This window comes from Hypomesus transpacificus, chromosome 19 (genome assembly GCF_021917145.1).
Source record: "Hypomesus transpacificus isolate Combined female chromosome 19, fHypTra1, whole genome shotgun sequence".
Lineage (NCBI taxonomy): Eukaryota > Metazoa > Chordata > Actinopteri > Osmeriformes > Osmeridae > Hypomesus > Hypomesus transpacificus.
Window position 1 is genome coordinate 14,434,362 of NC_061078.1, and position 18,812 is coordinate 14,453,173.

At 53.1% G+C, this 18,812-nt stretch overlaps 1 protein-coding gene across 1 annotated transcript in view; it reads left to right on the forward strand.

Annotated features, from left to right (window-relative positions):
• The window catches only part of adam10a (ADAM metallopeptidase domain 10a), a 52,036-nt gene that overhangs the window by 29,953 nt on the left and 3,271 nt on the right, over positions 1-18,812 (forward strand). The window contains exons 4-15 of the mRNA XM_047042608.1: positions 3,235-3,393; positions 10,879-10,976; positions 11,809-11,967; positions 12,559-12,651; positions 13,153-13,336; positions 15,700-15,863; positions 16,026-16,209; positions 16,305-16,455; positions 16,604-16,787; positions 17,537-17,645; positions 18,115-18,335; positions 18,473-18,599. Of these exons, the coding sequence (XP_046898564.1) occupies positions 3,235-3,393; positions 10,879-10,976; positions 11,809-11,967; positions 12,559-12,651; positions 13,153-13,336; positions 15,700-15,863; positions 16,026-16,209; positions 16,305-16,455; positions 16,604-16,787; positions 17,537-17,645; positions 18,115-18,335; positions 18,473-18,599 (1,833 nt within the window). The remainder of the gene's footprint in view (positions 1-3,234; positions 3,394-10,878; positions 10,977-11,808; positions 11,968-12,558; positions 12,652-13,152; positions 13,337-15,699; positions 15,864-16,025; positions 16,210-16,304; positions 16,456-16,603; positions 16,788-17,536; positions 17,646-18,114; positions 18,336-18,472; positions 18,600-18,812) is intronic.

Below are 18,812 nucleotides of genomic sequence, written 5' to 3' on the forward strand. Positions count from 1 at the left end.
ACAGACAGGCAGACTGAGCCCTGATCACATGAGCTCCATCCAGACCAGGAGAGAGACAGACAGGCAGACTGAGCCCTGATCACATGAGCTCCATCCAGACCAGGAGAGAGACAGACAGGCAGACTGAGCCCTGATCACATGAGCTCCATCCAGACCAGGAGAGAGACAGACAGGCAGTGTGTACATCTCCAGGACGTGCTGCCTTGTCAATGGCGCAGAAAGAAAGTTCCGGAATGGGTTTGCAGCAATTTGCTTCTGCACGTTCATAAATGCAGATGAGCAAGGACGCACCATGGTTCTCTGTAATGGATGTAATGGATAATGGATGGCAACACAGACGAATGTCATTTTAGACTCCATTAAGGAAAGAGTGCAATTCTAGTTAGGCTAGATGTTCAAATTCACCACCTAATCTACTAAACTGACTTATATTATATAGCACATTGAAACAAAGGCTACCTATGCCGAGAACATTCGGCTCTGTTTTCAGACAAAATGTCTACCAGGATCCAATTACACTGATGTCATAAAAACTCATTGGCTGTGCACTGATAAATTTAATTGCCAGATTCACTCTGGGTTACTTAGGGAATAATTGGTATAGTCAGTAGATGATGTTCACGTCTGACAACCCCTTGATGTACGACAGAGGAAACCTTTAGGCTTTACAATTCAAATTGAACCCTTTTTTTTTTTGGTCCATCTTACCATTATTTGTGGAAGTAGGCAGCTGAGAGAAGAAATGTCACGACGGGCTGGGGGTTTTTGTTCCCTGCAGGCCCTGATTGCTGCTGTCTGCACTGGAGGAGATTTTTGGGCCGTTGTTAATCTTCCCAGCGGCAGAAGCATGGTAATCATCCTGCAGTCATGTTTTAGCAATACAGCTTGCTGCAGGCGTACAGTAATTGCCGCAACAACAAAGTGCTACAAAAGTGTAATATCTTTGCTAACGCCGTGACCAGAGATTACATTGCCCAGAAATTGCATTGCAGTGAATGAGTGAGCAGGGCGTTGTTTCTCAACAACAAGTCATGTATTTCCGACAACAAATAGGCCGGGTTGTTTACCACTTGAAACTCTACTGAGTTGGTGGTAACAACCGGGAACCAGCCTGCCCCATCAGTCCAGTGTTCTGGCCTGGCCTGGTCCCTGGGTCTCTGCCTGGCCTGGTCCCTGGGTCTCTGCCTGGCCTGGTCCCTGGGTCTCTGCCTGGCCTGGTCCCTGGGTCTCTGCCTGGCCTGGTCCCTGGGTCTCTGCCTGGCCTGGTCCCTGGGTCTCTGCCTGGCCTGGTCCCTGGGTCCCGGGAGCCAGGGAGGCGCGAGAACCAAGCGAGAGAACCAGGCGAGAGAACCAGGCGAGAGAACCAGGCGAGAGAACCAGGCGAGAGAACCAGTCGAGAGAACCAGACGAGAGAACCAGGCGAGAGAACCAGGCGAGAGAACCAGGCGAGAGAACCAGGCGAGAGAACCAGACGAGAGAACCAGGCGAGAGAACCAGGCGAGAGAACCAGGCGAGAGCAGCGCGCCGCCCTCTCCCATTATGCGTGATAAGATGTTACAGTCATTTTCTAATGTATCCCCCTCGTAAAGACCAGTGGACTCCACTTTTCTTCCAGCATCCCACTTATCACACTGGGGACCGGGCCGTTTCAGGAGCTAAATGGGATCGTTACTGTGGGTTCCATCTCCTCAAGTCCACATAATTGGAGTGAAGCTATTTGGAGCTGAGCTGCAGTGGGGTCTTCAGATTAGATTCCTCGCGTGTAATCTCTATATCACTATATTAACCGTTATTAAAAAGGGCTTTTTCTCTCTCCTGTATGTCTTGTCAGCAGCCCCTCAGTTATCCTCTGTAAATGAGCTCTGGGTACTAGGCAGGAATGTGTGTGTGTGTGTGTGTCTGTGTCCGGATTATCTGGTGAAGCATGCACTGTTGAAATGCGGCAGGTGGATTGCTCAGTACCCGAAGACGTGCCGTGTCGACTGTGAAGCGGTCCGGCTGAGAGGTTTGAGTTTGCGCAAGAAATTAATTGATCTCGATTTATAAATGCATATAAATAGAACCGCGTTGAGCTGCACTAAGTAATGGAATTGTGGGTCTAACAAGCTGCCAGCAGGCACTGCAATAGCATTTGCCGCCTACAGGTATCGCACTACTTTCCTTAATGGAGTCAAGGTTATCCGTGTCGAAGCTGTTTTTGTGATTGCAATTGACAGTTATTATTCTCACCAACAGCTTTGCAGACATCAGCTAAACGGTCTTCTGTGTACTACGGTACTATTGTAGCATAGTAACTATTTTTGTTGATATCGAATCCACAGGCTTTTCTCGGGCAGACACCTGTATTACATGACTTCCTGCTGTTCGTCTGCCGCGTGGCTAATGTAGTGTTAGAGCCTCGACTGTTTCTCCTAATGTGGCCTGGTAGGATGTCACACAGCAGATCACTGCTAATCCATCTGGCGTCGAGCAGCCCCAGTCATGCCATGGCTCCCCGGACCCAGTGGTTCCTGACAGACGTGTTGCAGGGGAGAGGGGAGGGGGAGGGGGGGGTGCAGGATGCATGCTGGGACAGCCGAGAGCGAGAGCCAGGCTTCTGCTGTCCTCGTTATCTCCGGTGGAGGGAACAGCATGAGGGGGGGGGGGGGGGGGGGGGGGGCTTCCTGGTAATACATCCAAACTGGAGATAGCTGCCTGTCAGCCTGCCTGGGTGGATGCTAGGCCCGGCTCCTTTGGCTCTGCTCAATCTTCAAGCTCCCACAGGAAAGAAGCAACCATGGAAACAAAAGCTCGCAACGTGTTTTCGTCGCTGACATGCTGGAGCGCAACCGTTAGCAGTGTCGCTTCCGCCACCCAGCCGTGGGAAAACATCCGGTTCATCTTCTCCTTTATCTTATCTCTCCCTCTCTCTCTCTCTCTCTCTATGTCTCTCTCTCTCTCTCTCTCTCTCTCTCTCTCTCTCTCTCTCTCTCTCTCTCTCTCTATGTCTCTCTCCCTCTCTCTCATTTTTGGAAATGATCCTACGTCAGAGAGGAGTTGTTTGTTTTCACGAGAGGGTCGGGAAAGGTGGGAGTTTTCCTGCATGTTGTTGTTCGTTACTGAAGGTGCTTCCTCTCGACCCCCCCAAAAAAAGGGATAAAACATTCCTGTCTAAGTGCATGCGTGCAAAACGTATGGAAGTACTCGCGTTCATGTTGGCCTTCTGACTAAGCCTTCGTCTTCCCGTCTCTCCAGGTGAGAAAGGAACTCTGACCCATGGCTCGGTGGTGGCCGGGCGTTTCGAGGGCTTCATCCAGACCCACCAGGGCATGTACTACGTGGAGCCCTCGGAGAGGTACCTCCAAGACAAGGACGTCCCCTTCCACTCTGTCATCTATCACGAGGACGACATCAGTGAGTACACGCCACACGCCACTGCGAGACGATAAAACACTGCTCTGCTCTGTGGAAGACGTCGTTTTCCTTTCCTCGCCTCCTCTACTCTACTCTCCTACTTCTAGTCAGAGCTTGGGGGATACAAGATCGGACAGTCCTCCTTTGGGTGTTTTCTAGCCAATGCATGTAGAGGTGAAGTAGAGAGTTAATCCAGTGAATACATTATATGGACTTGAAGGACAACGCTCTTGCGCTGTTGCTTTAAAACGGTCCCTCCTGTAGGGTGTTTTCGGAAGGGGAACATTCGAAAGCTTTCGTGTGTGTGTGTGTGTATATTTCTGCAGCATTGTAGGCCTTTAACAGGGCAGTAGACTTGTGTCCTCTTGAAATTAAATGAGGAATTGCTAGGGGCGAGGGTTCCTGGAGAAGCCTCTAATCTTCCTCTACAGCCAACATTCAGCTGTTTAGTTCAGACTACAGGGACAGTTGTCGGAGCCACTGCGGACAGGTTATGTTTGATGTTTGATGTTAAGCATCTGGCATTGTTGAGAGTTGCAAAGGGCATGACATGGATTATAAATAGTCTAAAAACGTTTAAATGTGCCATGGCAGAACCTTTGATTACAAGCTTATTGTGTCTGCTAGGTGAGGTATGCATGCTCACTCGCTTGTCCCTGCTTGTCTCTCAGTCCCAGGGCAACCCGAACCTCTTCCTGGAAAGATCCCGTCCTATAGAGAGAGCGCAGCTTTCCAGGAAACGGTTGGGCCTTACTCTTCTTCGCATACCTCTGCCTCCACCACACACTCTCTACACAGGCATGCACACACGCACAGACACACCCACAATCTCAAAGTAAATCGATATCAGGTCAATAGCTCACTATCCATGTAGGGATACAATGGACCGAGCAGTTGTTTGGCCTAATACCTACTTAACAGGCTTGGTGGTTTTGGTATTTTTTCTTTGTATTATTATTTGTATTTTATATTTTTTATTTTTTATTTTTTGGGGGGGGGGCTTCAAATATTTGCAGGGGGGCAGAGATGTAGTGAAGCAGTACCAGGACACTGCAGCAAGCTACACACCTTCAGGTCAGGGGTCAGAATGTGACCGTCTGATTGGTGCAGAGTCAGGAAGACATGCCGGTGCCAGGGAGCAGATCTGCTTCCTGAGACACTTCTGGTTTTGGCAGACAGCCACTAATCAGAGCGGAGGTGTGTCAGTGCGCTCTCAGTCCACCCCCGCCAGGTCACCCAGGGAGGCTCCGGGACTCTCGGCCTGGAGAGAGCAGGACTGGCAGGCAGGCAGGAAGCCAAGCGAGGCCCCCCCCTCCACCCCCAGCCTGCCGTGCTGCTTAGCCAGGTCCTCATCCTCAGCTAGTGGCTCACTACTGCTGTCCCTACCGACTGCAGCTCCTGGTGCAGTGGCACAGACGACCCTGACAAGGTCTTTAATCTCACTCCCCCTCTCTCCTTTCCCTCCTCTCTCCTTCCTTTATCTCCAAAGTGTTTCCAGGGTGTGTGAACACTAATCCTCCGTTGCGGGTTACGAAGCGTTCTCCTCCTACCTTACCCCCCTCCCCACTCCCCCCCCCTCTCACACCTTCCCTCATGTGAAGAGATGTTTTCTCACTTTATGGCTTACTGTCGAGTACGAGCGCAAACGCTATCCAGCATGATCCTCTCTCATTCCCAGTTTGAGAGGTGCGTAGAACCAGGGACGGCGCTGTCCCCTCTCTGTCCCTGTCCCTGCCTCTCATATCCGGTGACAAGCCGTTATCTGACCCCCCTCCGCAATGACGGAAGGCACGGCGAGTGAAGACCTACACAATGGCTGCTTTGAAGCTCCTGCGGCCTCGCTGGCCGATTTGCCTTTCCTTTGTGTCCGTCCTCACGCGAACCCAAATCCTTACTGGGAGTTCTTCCACTCGGTATGTAGGAGTGCTGACTGCCTGGGTCCCCTCTGTCATTACGTAAAGCCAAGCTCTGTTATCCCGCCAGATGAAGTCACAGCACAGAGTGGTGGCAGGTCGGGCGGCAGGGGCTCTCTGTCACTGCGCGCACCCTGGAGTGACGCACTCTGCACCCTGCTGCCCCCTAGTGAGGGGGTTTGTGAACCCTGGCTAACCTCGTTTTCCCAAGTCAAGTCAAAGACGATTCTTCGAATGTGGACAGTGTAACACAAGGTCAATCCCGACGGTGACGTTGTTTGGATGTGACAAGGAGCAGCAACGTAGTGGCATGAAAAGTAAATTCGACGTTTCTGTCTACGGTTCCAGTTTGAAGATGCACTACTCCCATGCTCATATTAACATCAACCATACCGGTATTTTGGTAGTCTTTTACAAAGGACAGGCTATGGAAATATGTCTAGCAACCCATTAATGTGTCTCCTGACAAGTCGTTCCTGCTCCTTTTGACAGACTTCAAACACTTCACATACGCCCTTCTTGACAAATGAATTCTGCTGCTTTCTTCCATGTGATGTTGCTTGAAAAGGCTGTGGTGTGGTGTTCTAGAAGACTCTCTTCCTAGGATGCTACCTGAGTGTGCTAAGGACAGACAGAAATATGGACGAAGGGGAGGAACTTGCCTGGGAATGAGGCTGTGACTCCCACGGCCTATTTCATGACTTTTAGCGCTTCCCCTGTTCCCTGACGGCTATTTGATTAGCATGTGAATGAGAGAGCATTCACTGCCGGGACAATGAGGGCTTTCTGAGCTCAAATGAAGAGCCCATTGTCAGTGGGCAATGCATTGTCGTCGGCCTCTCCGGTCAGTCCAGTGACCGGCTCAGGACTGTTCTCCTGACCTGACTGCAGGGTGAACAGATTGAGCCCTTGGCACCCCTTGCATTCTCCCACAGCCCCATGACCGACGAGGGGCACTTTTGGATGACTCATCGTCGAGTGAAGTCAAGCTCAACCCGTAAACCAGCCCACAGAATGGGTCTCGGTCAGTGAAGCTGAATGTTAGCTGAGGCAGGAAACCGGGCCCAGCACTGGCGTCCTGACTATTAATAGAAGATGGTGCCGGAAGAACGGTTCCCTTGGCAGTTTTCTGCCACCGACGGTGTGAATTCGAATGTCTACGTTGGTCTCTGAAGGGGTGTGAAACACAGTTTGGCTGGCTGGTGTGATGCTGGGGCCAGGGAGCTGTGCCCGTGTTGTGGAGACACTGTGTGAATCTTCAGAGGAAGACTTTGTCAGGACCAATGTTTGTCCTCTGGGGAGCTGTTTTCCGGAAGGCTCTTGCGTACGTGTTTTCTCTTTGCAGTGTATTTCTTCTGGGGCCAGAGTTTGTGTGTGCGTGTGTGTGTGCGTGTGCTTCCTCGCTCAGAGGAGGTGGGGGTGTTTGTGTCCCACTGGTGAGTGGAAGCTGGCGGTGACAGGGGCCTGGCAGAGTGTGACAACAGCGTGTCCTGCGCCTATGGACGGCTGATGGACAGGTTCATTTCAGAGGCTTGTAGCACCTCCATTGAGCCATGTCCTCTCAGACCTGACACCCACCTCTTACACACACACACTCACACACTCACATACACACACTTACACACACACTCACTCTGACACACACACACACACTCACACACACACACTCACACACACTCACTCTCACACACACACTCACTCTCACACACACACTCACTCTCACACACACTCACATACACACACACACACACTCACACACACACACACACTTTCTTTCTCTCTCTCACACACTCTCACTCACACACACACACACACTCACAAACAAAAGCTTCTTGCCTCTCAACCAGAGGAGTACACAAGAGAGGAGCAGTTCAGATTAATGGACTGTGATGTGTCCTGATGTTTGAGGGAGTCAGCTGTTGAACACGACTGAAGGAGCGGCCCTCCAGTAACTGGATGGGACAGGAGTGCTCTCGGCGCGCCGTCTGAACTGAGCCGCCACACCTGTAATTACACCGGCGCAGGATCGCAATTGATTCCGCGAGAGCGCTCTTGTGTGTTTCAGTCGCAATTAGGGAGCTTTGCGTATTGACCGGGGGAGCGCTATCGACATTGTCTTGTGCAGCCGTGTCCGAGGGCTGACGGCGGGGGTGAGGGTGGGGACGACGTCTGCAGAAGCCCAGTCAGCACCTCTCTCTCCAGGGGGTGGCTGGGGACAGGCAGGTCACACAGCAGGACCTGCCCACTCCGCTGGATACCTCTCTGATGTGACGGATCAGATGCTATTTATATGATTCGATCAGATATTGATTCATGAATAAAATTTGATTTTGGTACCCTCCAAACACTTAACGAATGTTGGTCCGTGTTGAGCGTACTAGCAGCAGTGTTGGGCTGTACAGTGTGCTGAGTGTTGGGCTGTGCAGTGTGTTGAGTGTTGGGCTGTACAGTGTGTTGAGTGTTGGGCGGTACAGTGTGTTGAGTGTTGGGCTGTACAGTGTGTTGAGTGTTGGGCTGTACAGTGTGCTGAGTGTTGGGCTGTACAGTGTGTTGAGTGTTGGGCTGTACAGTGTGTTGAGTGTTGGGCGGTACAGTGTGTTGAGTGTTGGGCTGTACAGTATGTTGAGTGTTGGGCGGTACACTGTGTTGAGTGTTGGGCTGTACAGTATGTTGAGTGTTGGGCGGTACACTGTGTTGAGTGTTGGGCTGTACAGTATGTTGAGTGTTGGGCGGTACACTGTGTTGAGTGTTGGGCTGTACAGTATGTTGAGTGTTGGGCGGTACACTGTGTTGAGTGTTGGGCTGTACAGTATGTTGAGTGTTGGGCGGTACACTGTGTTGAGTGTTGGGCTGTACAGTGTGCTGAGTGTTGGGCGGTACACTGTGTTGAGTGTTGGGCTGTACAGTATGTTGAGTGTTGGGCGGTACAGTGTGTTGAGTGTTGGGCGGTACAGTGTGTTGAGTGTTGGGCTGTACAGTATGTTGAGTGTTGGGCGGTACACTGTGTTGAGTGTTGGGCTGTACAGTATGTTGAGTGTTGGGCGGTACACTGTGTTGAGTGTTGGGCGGTACAGTGTGTTGAGTGTTGGGCTGTACAGTATGTTGAGTGTTGGGCGGTACACTGTGTTGAGTGTTGGGCTGTACAGTATGTTGAGTGTTGGGCTGTACAGTATGTTGAGTGTTGGGCGGTACACTGTGTTGAGTGTTGGGCTGTACAGTATGTTGAGTGTTGGGCGGTACAGTGTGTTGAGTGTTGGGCTGTACAGTATGTTGAGTGTTGGGCTGTACACTGTGTTGAGTGTTGGGCTGTACAGTGTGTTGAGTGTTGGGCTGTACAGTGTGCTGAGTGGGTTCTTCTGTTCTGGGTTTGAGCTGCAGGCTCAGGTATATGGGCCTCAGCCAGGGGGGCTGGAGCCCTGGGGACAGGAGATGGCTCACTTATCCTGCAATCCTCATTAGACACACTCTCTCTCACACACTCTCTCTCACACACACACACACACACACACACAGTATTAGTCTCTCTCACACAGGCACATAGTGCGTATTCTCCCTGCCCTCCTCTTCTCTGCTAGCTCTACCACACAGCATAGTTAGTCCAGCGGAGCTTGCAGGGTCGGCTGACACTGCAGCCCTCCCCCGGGACCAGAGAGCCCGTCATGGTGATCTCCAGACCTGGGGTTCACTCCTCTGAGCTCTGCCTGCCTCCTACCCCGGTCCAGCACTGGGCTTGGTGCCGACTGGGGCTCTCAGAAGTAGACCTGTGAAGTCATGCACAGGGTAATCTCATCTTTCCCTGTAGGAGGGCTGTATTCCGGAGGAGATCAGCCTGTTGGGTAGATTCCTTTTTGGTGTGAATGTATCGATGGTCTGTGGCAGACCAGTCTGTTGTTCTTGTCTTGTATTGATTTAGATTAGATTAGGAGGCCTAATTCCCCCCCAAAAGTATTGATATTCCTCTCATGAATGTCCTGTAGTGGGGTGGAGCATGCTTCTGTCTGCACAATGTGGGGCTTTCTGCCGTGTACTGTTCCCCAGGCCCTGTAACAGTACTGTTTACCAGGCCCTGTATCAGTACTGTTCCCCAGGCCCTGTAACAGTACTGTTCACCAGGCCCTGTAACAGTACTGTTCACCAGGCCCTGTAACAGTACTGTTCACCAGGCCCTGTAACAGTACTGTTCCCCAGGCCCTGTAACAGTACTGTTCACCAGGCCCTGTAACAGTACTGTTCACCAGGCCCTGTATCAGTACTGTTCCCCAGGCCCTGTAACAGGACTGTTCACCAGGCCCTGTAACAGTACTGTTCCCCAGGCCCTGTAACAGTACTGTTCCCCAGGCCCTGTAACAGTACTGTTCCCCAGGCCCTGTAACAGTACTGTTCCCCAGGCCCTGTAACAGTACTGTTCACCAGGCCCTGTAACAGTACTGTTCCCCAGGCCCTGTAAGAGTACTGTTCCCCAGGCCCTGTAACAGTACTGTTCACCAGGCCCTGTATCAGTACTGTTCCCCAGGCCCTGTAACAGTACTGTTCCCCAGGCCCTGTAAGAGTACTGTTCCCCAGGCCCTGTAACAGTACTGTTCCCCAGGCCCTGTAACAGTACTGTTCACCAGGCCCTGTAACAGTACTGTTCCCCAGGCCCTGTATCAGTACTGTTCCCCAGGCCCTGTAACAGTACTGTTCACCAGGCCCTGTAACAGTACTGTTCACCAGGCCCTGTAACAGTACTGTTCACCAGGCCCTGTAACAGTACTGTTCACCAGGCCCTGTAACAGTACTGTTCACCAGGCCCTGTATCAGTACTGTTCCCCAGGCCCTGTAACAGTACAGCAGGCTCACTGCCATGACACTGGTGAGGGAGACAGCTTTGTTCTGGGTAAAGAGCAGACAAGGGTGAATGGAGGATTATTCTTTTAATTAGTGTTGGCTCGGTGTAAGGCCTTGTTCTTCCGGGGGAGAAAGATAGAGAAGAAAGAGACCCTATCGTGGCTTAGGGAAATGGGGCCCCTGTCAGAGCGGCTCCCTAATTAACTGCAGCTTCTCCCTTCCCTCCCTGTCTTCCCAGTACCAATTGTTATTCTTAGAAATGTATCGGACAAACACACACCAATGCAAACACACACACAAAGAAACAAGCTGTGTCACTGCGTTATCTGTGGCACTGGTAATGAGATCATGTTTGTTTTTGTAGAAGCCTGGTTAAGTAGAGGCCCTCCTGTGTGTGTGCCTCTCATCTTGCCCATGTGTCCATCTTGCCCATGTGACCATTTTGCCCATGTGACCATCTTGCCCATGTGACCATCTTGCCCATGTGATCATCTTGCCCATGTGACCATCTTGCCCATGTGACCATCTTGCCCATGTGATCATCTTGCCCATGTGACCATCTTGCCCATGTGACCATGTTGCCCATGTGACCATCTTGCCCATGTGACCATCTTGCCCATGTGACCATGTTGCCCATGTGACCATCTTGCCCATGTGACCATGTTGCCCATGTGACCATCTTGCCCATGGGACCATGTTGCCCATGTGACCGTCTGTAATCCCGTCATCTTCTTCCCCTGTCCAGAATACCCCCATAAGTACGGCTCTGAGGGGGGCTGTGCGGACCACTCCGTGTTTGAGAGGATGAAGAGGTACCAGGGGTCTGCAGTGGCGGCAGAGAAGGTGAGCTCCAGCACCTCTCCTGTCCCCCCCCCCCCCCACCACCCCCACCTCCCGACACCACCACCATTACGTTTCCCAGCAGTAGGCCCACTCGACTCTACCCGTCATTACATTTTCAATTCTACGCGCTTATTCGAACCCTACCGAGCGACGGTCGATGTCTCCTGGAGTGGGCCTGCTCTGGGTGGAGCCACGGCCAGTCTGCTGCACTATCCTGATCAGGACAACATGTGAAGGCTGCAAGGCTCGGTGTTGTTCCAGCCAGCAGGATCCTTCCATTGTGTCTGACTCCACAGAGCTGTCAGCAGTGAGAGAGAAGGATGATGTCGACGATAATTTGGCATGCATGCTCTCTCTCTCTCTTTCGGGGGAATGAGTATTGGGCGGCCCCCCCATATCTATCGTTCCTCATGTTCTGGAAGGCTTCCATCTGCTGCCTCCAGGCCGGAGACTGCCCCCCCCCCCCCTCCTTCTGTCTCTCTACTCCCTCTATCTGCTCCCTTTATTTCGACTCTCTTTATTGTCTCTCTACTCACTGTCTACTCTCTCTACTCTCTTTCTTTGTCTATCATCCTCTCTACTGTCTCTCTCTACTGTCTCTCTTTACTGTCTCTCTCTCTCTCTCTCTCTCTCGCTCTCTCTCGCTCTCTCTCTCTCTACGGTCTCTCTCTCTACTGTCTCTATGTCTCTCTCTCTCTCTCTCTCTCTCTCTCTCTCTCTCTCTCTCTCTCTCTCTCGCTCTCTCTCGCTCTCTCTCTCTCTACGGTCTCTCTCTCTACTGTCTCTATGTCTCTCTCTCTCTCATGGTGTGTGCTGCTGGTTGTTGCTGCAGGAGTCCAGCGGTGTGCTGGAGGAGGACAGGTCTGCTGGCCCGGTGGTCCTGAGGAAGAAGAGGGCGGCCCAGGCAGAGAAGAACACCTGCCAGCTCTTCATCCAGACCGACCACCTCTTCTTCAAGTACTATGGCACCAGAGAGGCTGTCATTGCGCAGGTACTGAGAACACACACACGGACACACGGACACACGCACTCACACACACGCACACGCACGCACGCACGCACACACCCTCACTCACTCTGGAGACAGGCCATCTAGATTTGTGTTTGCCAGCAGTGTGATGATTTGGCTCACTGTTGCCAGCCGTGCGGGCTCCCTGTCTGGTGGAGCGAGTGAGTCACTTTTCAGAGTTAGGAAAACGCTGCCCTCAGCATACGGGGGGGGGACACACGAGAGGAGAGAGAGCTGACGGCCCCAGGCTCTAGACCCAGGTGGGGATAGAGACTGGGTCAGACCATTGGTGGAAGCTGTTTGTTTGAGTTGTTGTTGTTGTGGGGAAACACTCAGAAGGCAGCTGCACGGCACCGAGATATTTTTCGGACTTCGAGTGTGGATTCAATCTAGCACCCGTGAACTCTAGTTCATTTCCATCAGGCAGTTCTCAAGTAATTGGAGAGAACCTGCAAGTATGTCCTTGGCCAGTGGACGACTGTGTTATTTCCTGTTCTCCTGGGTGTGGGTATATGTCTACGCTTCTCTCTGCTGTAGTTCTGCTCCTAACCTCTCTGGCGACGTGCCCCACAGATCTCCAGCCACGTGAAGGCCATCGACTCGATTTACCAGAGCACAGACTTCCTGGGCATCCGCAACATCAGCTTCATGGTCAAGCGGATCAGGGTGAGTGGGCCCAGAGAGGCGAACCTGGGGGACAGCACCCACCCTTTCTCTCCGACCGCTGCCTTTTCCGGTCAGTCGTAGGTTTTGTGTGTGACTCGATCAGCATTCCTGCACACACTCTCGGCTAGGGACATGCCAAATCCTTCCAGTCCTCAGGTGAGTGCCAGCTGCCTCTTGAAAGTGGGAGCCGTGGGCCCTTCTCCAAAATCGATTTCAAACGCCTTTCTCCAGGGCTAAGGACGTGACGATTTTTTAATTGGAATGAGTCCTCCGCGTGGCGGAATGTCTTCCTCCGTCTCCACGCGGCACGTTGGCGTGGTTTACCTTTGTCCCTGCGTTATTGTTCCATGCGTTGTCCTTCACCTGTTTGAGTTCTCCTCCACGCACCCAGAGGACTCTCTCCTCGACTCTCTCCTCTCCTTCCGCTTTCTCCGCCGCGAATGTCCCTCTGGGGTCTGTAGCGGCCGCGCCTGCCTAACGGCCCTGCACGCTTCTGCCCAGATCAACACCACCACGGACGAGAAGGACAAGACCAACCCCTTCCGCTTCGCCAACATCGGCGTGGAGAAGTTCCTGGAGCTGAACTCGGAGCAGAACCACGACGACTACTGCCTGGCCTACGTGTTCAGCGACCGAGACTTTGACGACGGCGTGCTGGGCCTGGCCTGGGTCGGCGCTCCATCAGGTATAACACACACACACACGCACACAGCTCATCTTACTGGAAGTGTGTATTGGATGTGGTAGAGTTGACTGTCTCAGCTTTGTGCTGAGTAGTCCAGTTCCCAGTTCCCGGCCCTGGGACTGCAGAAGGCATGTGTGAGTCTCTCCCGTAAGGCTCCCAGTATCAGTAATGGAATCACTCCGCTGTGAGAAACCGATGCTGCACCAACACAGCGTCTCTCCCCTGTCCCAGCGAATCTGGACGCCGATGATTATCACGGGAACAGGGAATGAATCTTCCACAGGCCTCAGAAGCTCCATTAACCTTGGCCACTGCCCCTACTCATGTGCTGTTCCGTCTCAGTCACTCCTATCAGCCCGTCCTCCCCCTCCGTCCTCCCCCTGCCCCGCCCCACGAGAGCCTCTCGTTTTCCTTTTGCCGAGGCCGCGGGTGAGGGAGGCGAGATTTACAATAGCACCTTCGCCACACTGTTTCGCTTTTCAAATGATTTCCCTTTTACGTTTCTTTTTTTTTTTTCTTCTTGTTGCTGTGTGTGGATATATATTTTTTCTGACACCGTCAGCATTTTCGTCTCCCTATGATTTCCGCCGCTCCTCTGGAGTTAGTCAAAAGTATAGCCGGCACTTTTCCCTGCCTGCCAGCTTCAGGCGAGGACTAAAGAGCCGTCTCCTGTCGCCCCGCCTGCCCCAGCCCCCCCAAAGCACTGTTGTTAGAAGTAGATGCAGAGTTCATTGAAGCATTGGGACAAACCGCTCCCTCCGCAACCTCCCTCCCCCACCCTCTCTCTCTCTCTCTGTCTTTCACTATCTCTCTCTCTCTCTCTCTGATCTCCTCCAGTCGGCTGTGTTGGGTGACAGCCTGTCAGGCTGCAGTCAGCATATTGAGGTCCGGGCGATGGAAGAAATCAATGGGGCAGCCGCAACAAACACACACTAATGACCCTGTCAGAGTTGCAGTGTACCACGCACACACACGCGCGCTGCCAAGGCATCCTAGAACTACCTCGCGCCTCCGAATGAATAATTCACACGAGAATATCAGCGTCTCGAGTGGGAGGAGCATCTAGCTTTACAGGAGAGGCCGAGGTCGGCGCACATCCAGCGGCTCTTCGACAGTGTGAGGGGTTCAGAGGTCACGTTCAGAGGTCACGTTCAGAGGTCAGGGAGAAGAAGCGAGCCGCTGGACCGTGGCCGCAGCTCTCCAGCCCGCGGGAGCAGGACTGCGATGAAGTCCCTCCTCCCCAAGCGGGAGAGGGAGAAGACGTCGGGAGAGGGAGCGTGGGGGGAGGAGGAGAGATGGCGTGCGAGAGGGGAAGAATAAGAGAGGGAGAGAATCGAGGTAGAGAGATGGTGCCGTGGGTCTGGACGTCTCAGTCTGCAGCAGGGAGAAGCGTGCAGGGACCCGCAGGGACTTTCATTAGGCCCCAGTACTGAGCTCTTATTGCGTTTGACCCATTACTGCCTACACACCAGGGGCTCCAGTCAGTCTAACACACACACACAAACACACACACAAAGTGGTGGTGTGAAGGTATTGTGGTCTAATGTAGTGTGTCTGCCTCATGGCAGAGATGTCCCGCCCAAAAGGACGTTCTGGGTCCTACACACGCCCCCTGTTTGGGCTTTAGGTGGAGCAGGGGGGAGTGGAGGCGGCGAGCCAGACGTGTTCAGACGAGCACAGGGACCTTGAGGGACTTTGCTTTCCTTCATCCTCCTCTCCTTCTTCATTCCTTTTCAGCCTCCCTTTTCGACACTGCGCACAGAGCCATCTCTCCTATGAACGGGAGCACTGCTCTATTGAAATTAAATTGCGTTCTTTTTTCTAAATCCTCCAACAGAATGTAAGAACATTTTTATTTTGTAGCCGTGTAGGCATCCAATTAGAGTTTGTGAAAGCGTTCCCCCACTCTCGAGAAGGCGAGTGTGGGGGTGAGCCGGGGGAGGGTGGGGGTGGAGCGACAGGAGCGGTGGCTCTGTGCCCTTGAGGCAGCCTGGGCTGTCACTCCCCCCTGGGGGCATGTACAGCACCACCTGGCTCCTCCGCTGGCCTTGGACTGTCTGCTCTGCCAGGGCTCAAACCTCCACACCCTCCTCCACACCGCCCTCCGCACCCCCCCCCCCCCGCCCGGTCCCTCAGGTCTCAAAACAGCTCCAAATGAACAACCCCCCTGTCCTTACCAGCAAATCGGACATCTTGTCAACGTATTACCCCCCAAAAATGCAGTGAGACGGGTTGTTTGATGAGGGGGAAAGGCAGAGTGTCGTGGTGTGGTCCAGGGCGCGCGTGCGTTGGCCTGACCCCTGGCCTCCCTCGGTGGGGTGCTGTCGTGCTGAAGGCCTGCCTCGTGTGTCCCGTGCTGACAGGGAGCTCCGGGGGCATCTGTGAGAAGAGCAAGCTGTACTCCGACGGCAAGAGGAAGTCCCTGAACACGGGCATCATCACCGTGCAGAACTACAACTCCCATGTGCCTCCCAAGGTCTCCCACATCACCTTCGCCCACGAGGTCGGACACAACTTTGGATCCCCGGTGAGGACCGCACTGGCTCTGGCCTTGGTTGTTCAACACGCTCGTCTGTAACACACACACACACAACTCTCACATTGTTCCACCTAATGGGAAACATTTGGGGAGGGAAGGAAGAAAAAAAGTATGAACCGTGCCTGTGTGTGTGTGTGTGTGTGCGTGCAGCATGACTCGGGCACAGAGTGCACGCCGGGAGAGTCGAAGGCCCAGGAGAAGAAGGAGCAGGGGAACTACATCATGTACGCCCGGGCCACCTCGGGAGACAAGCTCAACAACAACAAGTTCTCCATCTGCAGCGTGCGCAACATCAGCCAGGTGCTGGAGAAGAAGAGGGGCAACTGCTTCGTCGGTATGTGCCCACTTTGGTTCGTTTGGGGGTGGATGTAGCCATGCCCTGGAGGTAGAAAGCATGAGTAAAGTGTGTGTGTGTGTCTGTGTGCGCAGAGTCCGGCCAGCCCATCTGTGGTAATGGCCTGGTCGAGGCAGGAGAACAATGTGACTGTGGCTACAGTGACCAGTGTAAAGACCAGTGCTGCTATGATGCCAACGAGGCTGACGGCAAGAAGTGTAAACTCAAGCCTGGTCAAATCTGCAGGTCAGTACTCGTGTATTGATTTATAGCTCTTGTAGTCTATACATTTGGATGCACAGATAGTTACATGGACTGGACTGTGGTATTGTTTTATAGGAAAATGTATAAAAATGAAATGTCTTTATTAATGGATGTGTGTGTTTGTGTCCAGTCCCAGCCAAGGCCCTTGCTGCACACCAGAGTGCACCTTTAAAGGCACCAACGACAAGTGCAGAGAGGATTCAGAGTGTGCCCACCAGGGCATGTGTAACGGCGCCACAGCCCAGTGCCCGACCTCCGAGCCCAAGGCCAACTTCACCGCCTGCCACGGAGAGACGCAAGTCTGCCTGAACGGGGTGAGCGCTGGCCCTGTGGCTCCCGCTACACTGACACAACCACAACAACCATAACAACAACCACCACAACAACATCCACCACAACCACCACAACAACCATAACAACAACCACCACAACAACATCCACCACAACCACCACAACAACCATAACAACAACCACCACAACAACATCAACCACAACAACCATAACAACAACCACCACAACAACATCCACCACAACAACCACAACAACCATAACAACAACCACCACAACAACATCCACCACAACAACCACAACAACCATAACAACAACCACCACAACAACATCCACCACAACAACCACAACAACCATAACAACAACCACCACAACAACATCCACCACAACAATCACAACAACCATAACAACAACCACCACAACAACATCCACCACAACAACCACAACAACCATAACAACAACCACCACAACAACATCCACCACAACAACCACAACAACCATAACAACAACCACCACAACAACATCCACCACAACAATCACAACAACAACCACAACAACAATCACAACAACCACAACAATCACAACCTCATCGCACGGGTGATGACACACCTTCTCTCCCCCCCCCCCCTCTTCATTTTTTCTTTTTTTTTCTTTACTCCTGTTCCACCCTGCCACCCCTCTCTGACCACTTTCTCCCCCCCCCCCCCCTTTCTCCTCTCTCCTCTCCTCCTCCGGCCCTCTCCTCTCATCCCCCCTCTCCTCCACTCTCCCTCAGGGCTGCTCTGGCTCCATCTGTGAGAAGTATGGTCTGGAGGTGTGCACCTGTGCCAGCACGGAAGGCATCGACGAGACGGAGCTGTGCCACGTCTGCTGCATGGAGAAAAGTACGTCTCACCTACCCGCACACAAACCCCCTCCGGCTAAACCACCACTGAACACCCGAGTTGTCCCGCTGTTCATCATTGATGCTGTAGGAGGCTGTGTTGGTCATGTAAACACTGGTTCCGAGGTTACATCAGGCAGCGAGGGGGTCGGGGACAGCTAGAAGGGGGGAGTAAAGTGAACAGCCTCCTCATCCTGCTCTTCTCCCTCCTCTCTCCCTCCTCTCTCCCTGCTCTTCTCCCTCCTCTCTTCCTGCTCTCTCCCTGCTCTTCTCCCTCCTCTCTCCCTGCTCTTCTCCCTCCTCTCTTCCTGCTCTCTCCCTGCTCTTCTCCCTCCTCTCTCCCTCCTCTCTCCCTCCTCTCTCCCTCCTCTCTCCCTCCTCTCTCCCTGCTCCTCTCCCTCCTCTCTCCCTCCTCTCTTCCTGCTCTCTCCCTCCTCTCTCCCCCCCCCCCCCTCCCCCTCTCCCTGCAGCAAACCCCAACACCTGCAGCAGCACCGGCTCTGTGAAGTGGGGCAGCTTCTTCAACAAGAAGATCACCACACTGCAGCCCGGCTCCCCCTGCAACGACTTCAAGGGCTACTGTGACGTGTTTATGAAGTGTCGCCTGGTGGACGCCGACGGGCCTCTGGCCAGGCTAAAGAAGGCCATCTTCAACGCCGAGCTCTACGAGAACATAGCAGAATGGATCGTGGTACGTATTCAAGGTCTACAGCATACACGATAGCTGGTCATTTCATCGAGTTCCTATTAAAGTGTATCGTCTGTTTTTGTGGACGTGTATATGATTTTTGTCGATGAGTAATGCCGTGTGTCCGCTGTTTTTTCCAGGCTCATTGGTGGGCAGTCCTGTTGATGGGCATTGCCCTCATCATGCTGATGGCTGGCTTCATAAAGATCTGCAGTGTCCACACACCCAGCAGCAACCCCAAGCTGCCCCCACCCAAGCCCCTGCCAGGTACACAACGCACACACTCACCTGGCTAAACACGACACACAGCACGCTCACCTGGCCGGAGTGCGATATTCTGTCTCTCAATGTCAATGAGAAAAAACCTTGAGATAACCCGTGAGCACAGCCGGTGTGCAGGTGCGCCGTGCCACAGAGACACGAGCTGTGTGGTGGAGCAGTGTGTGACCCAGCTCTCTCTCTCCCCTCCCCCCCTCCCCC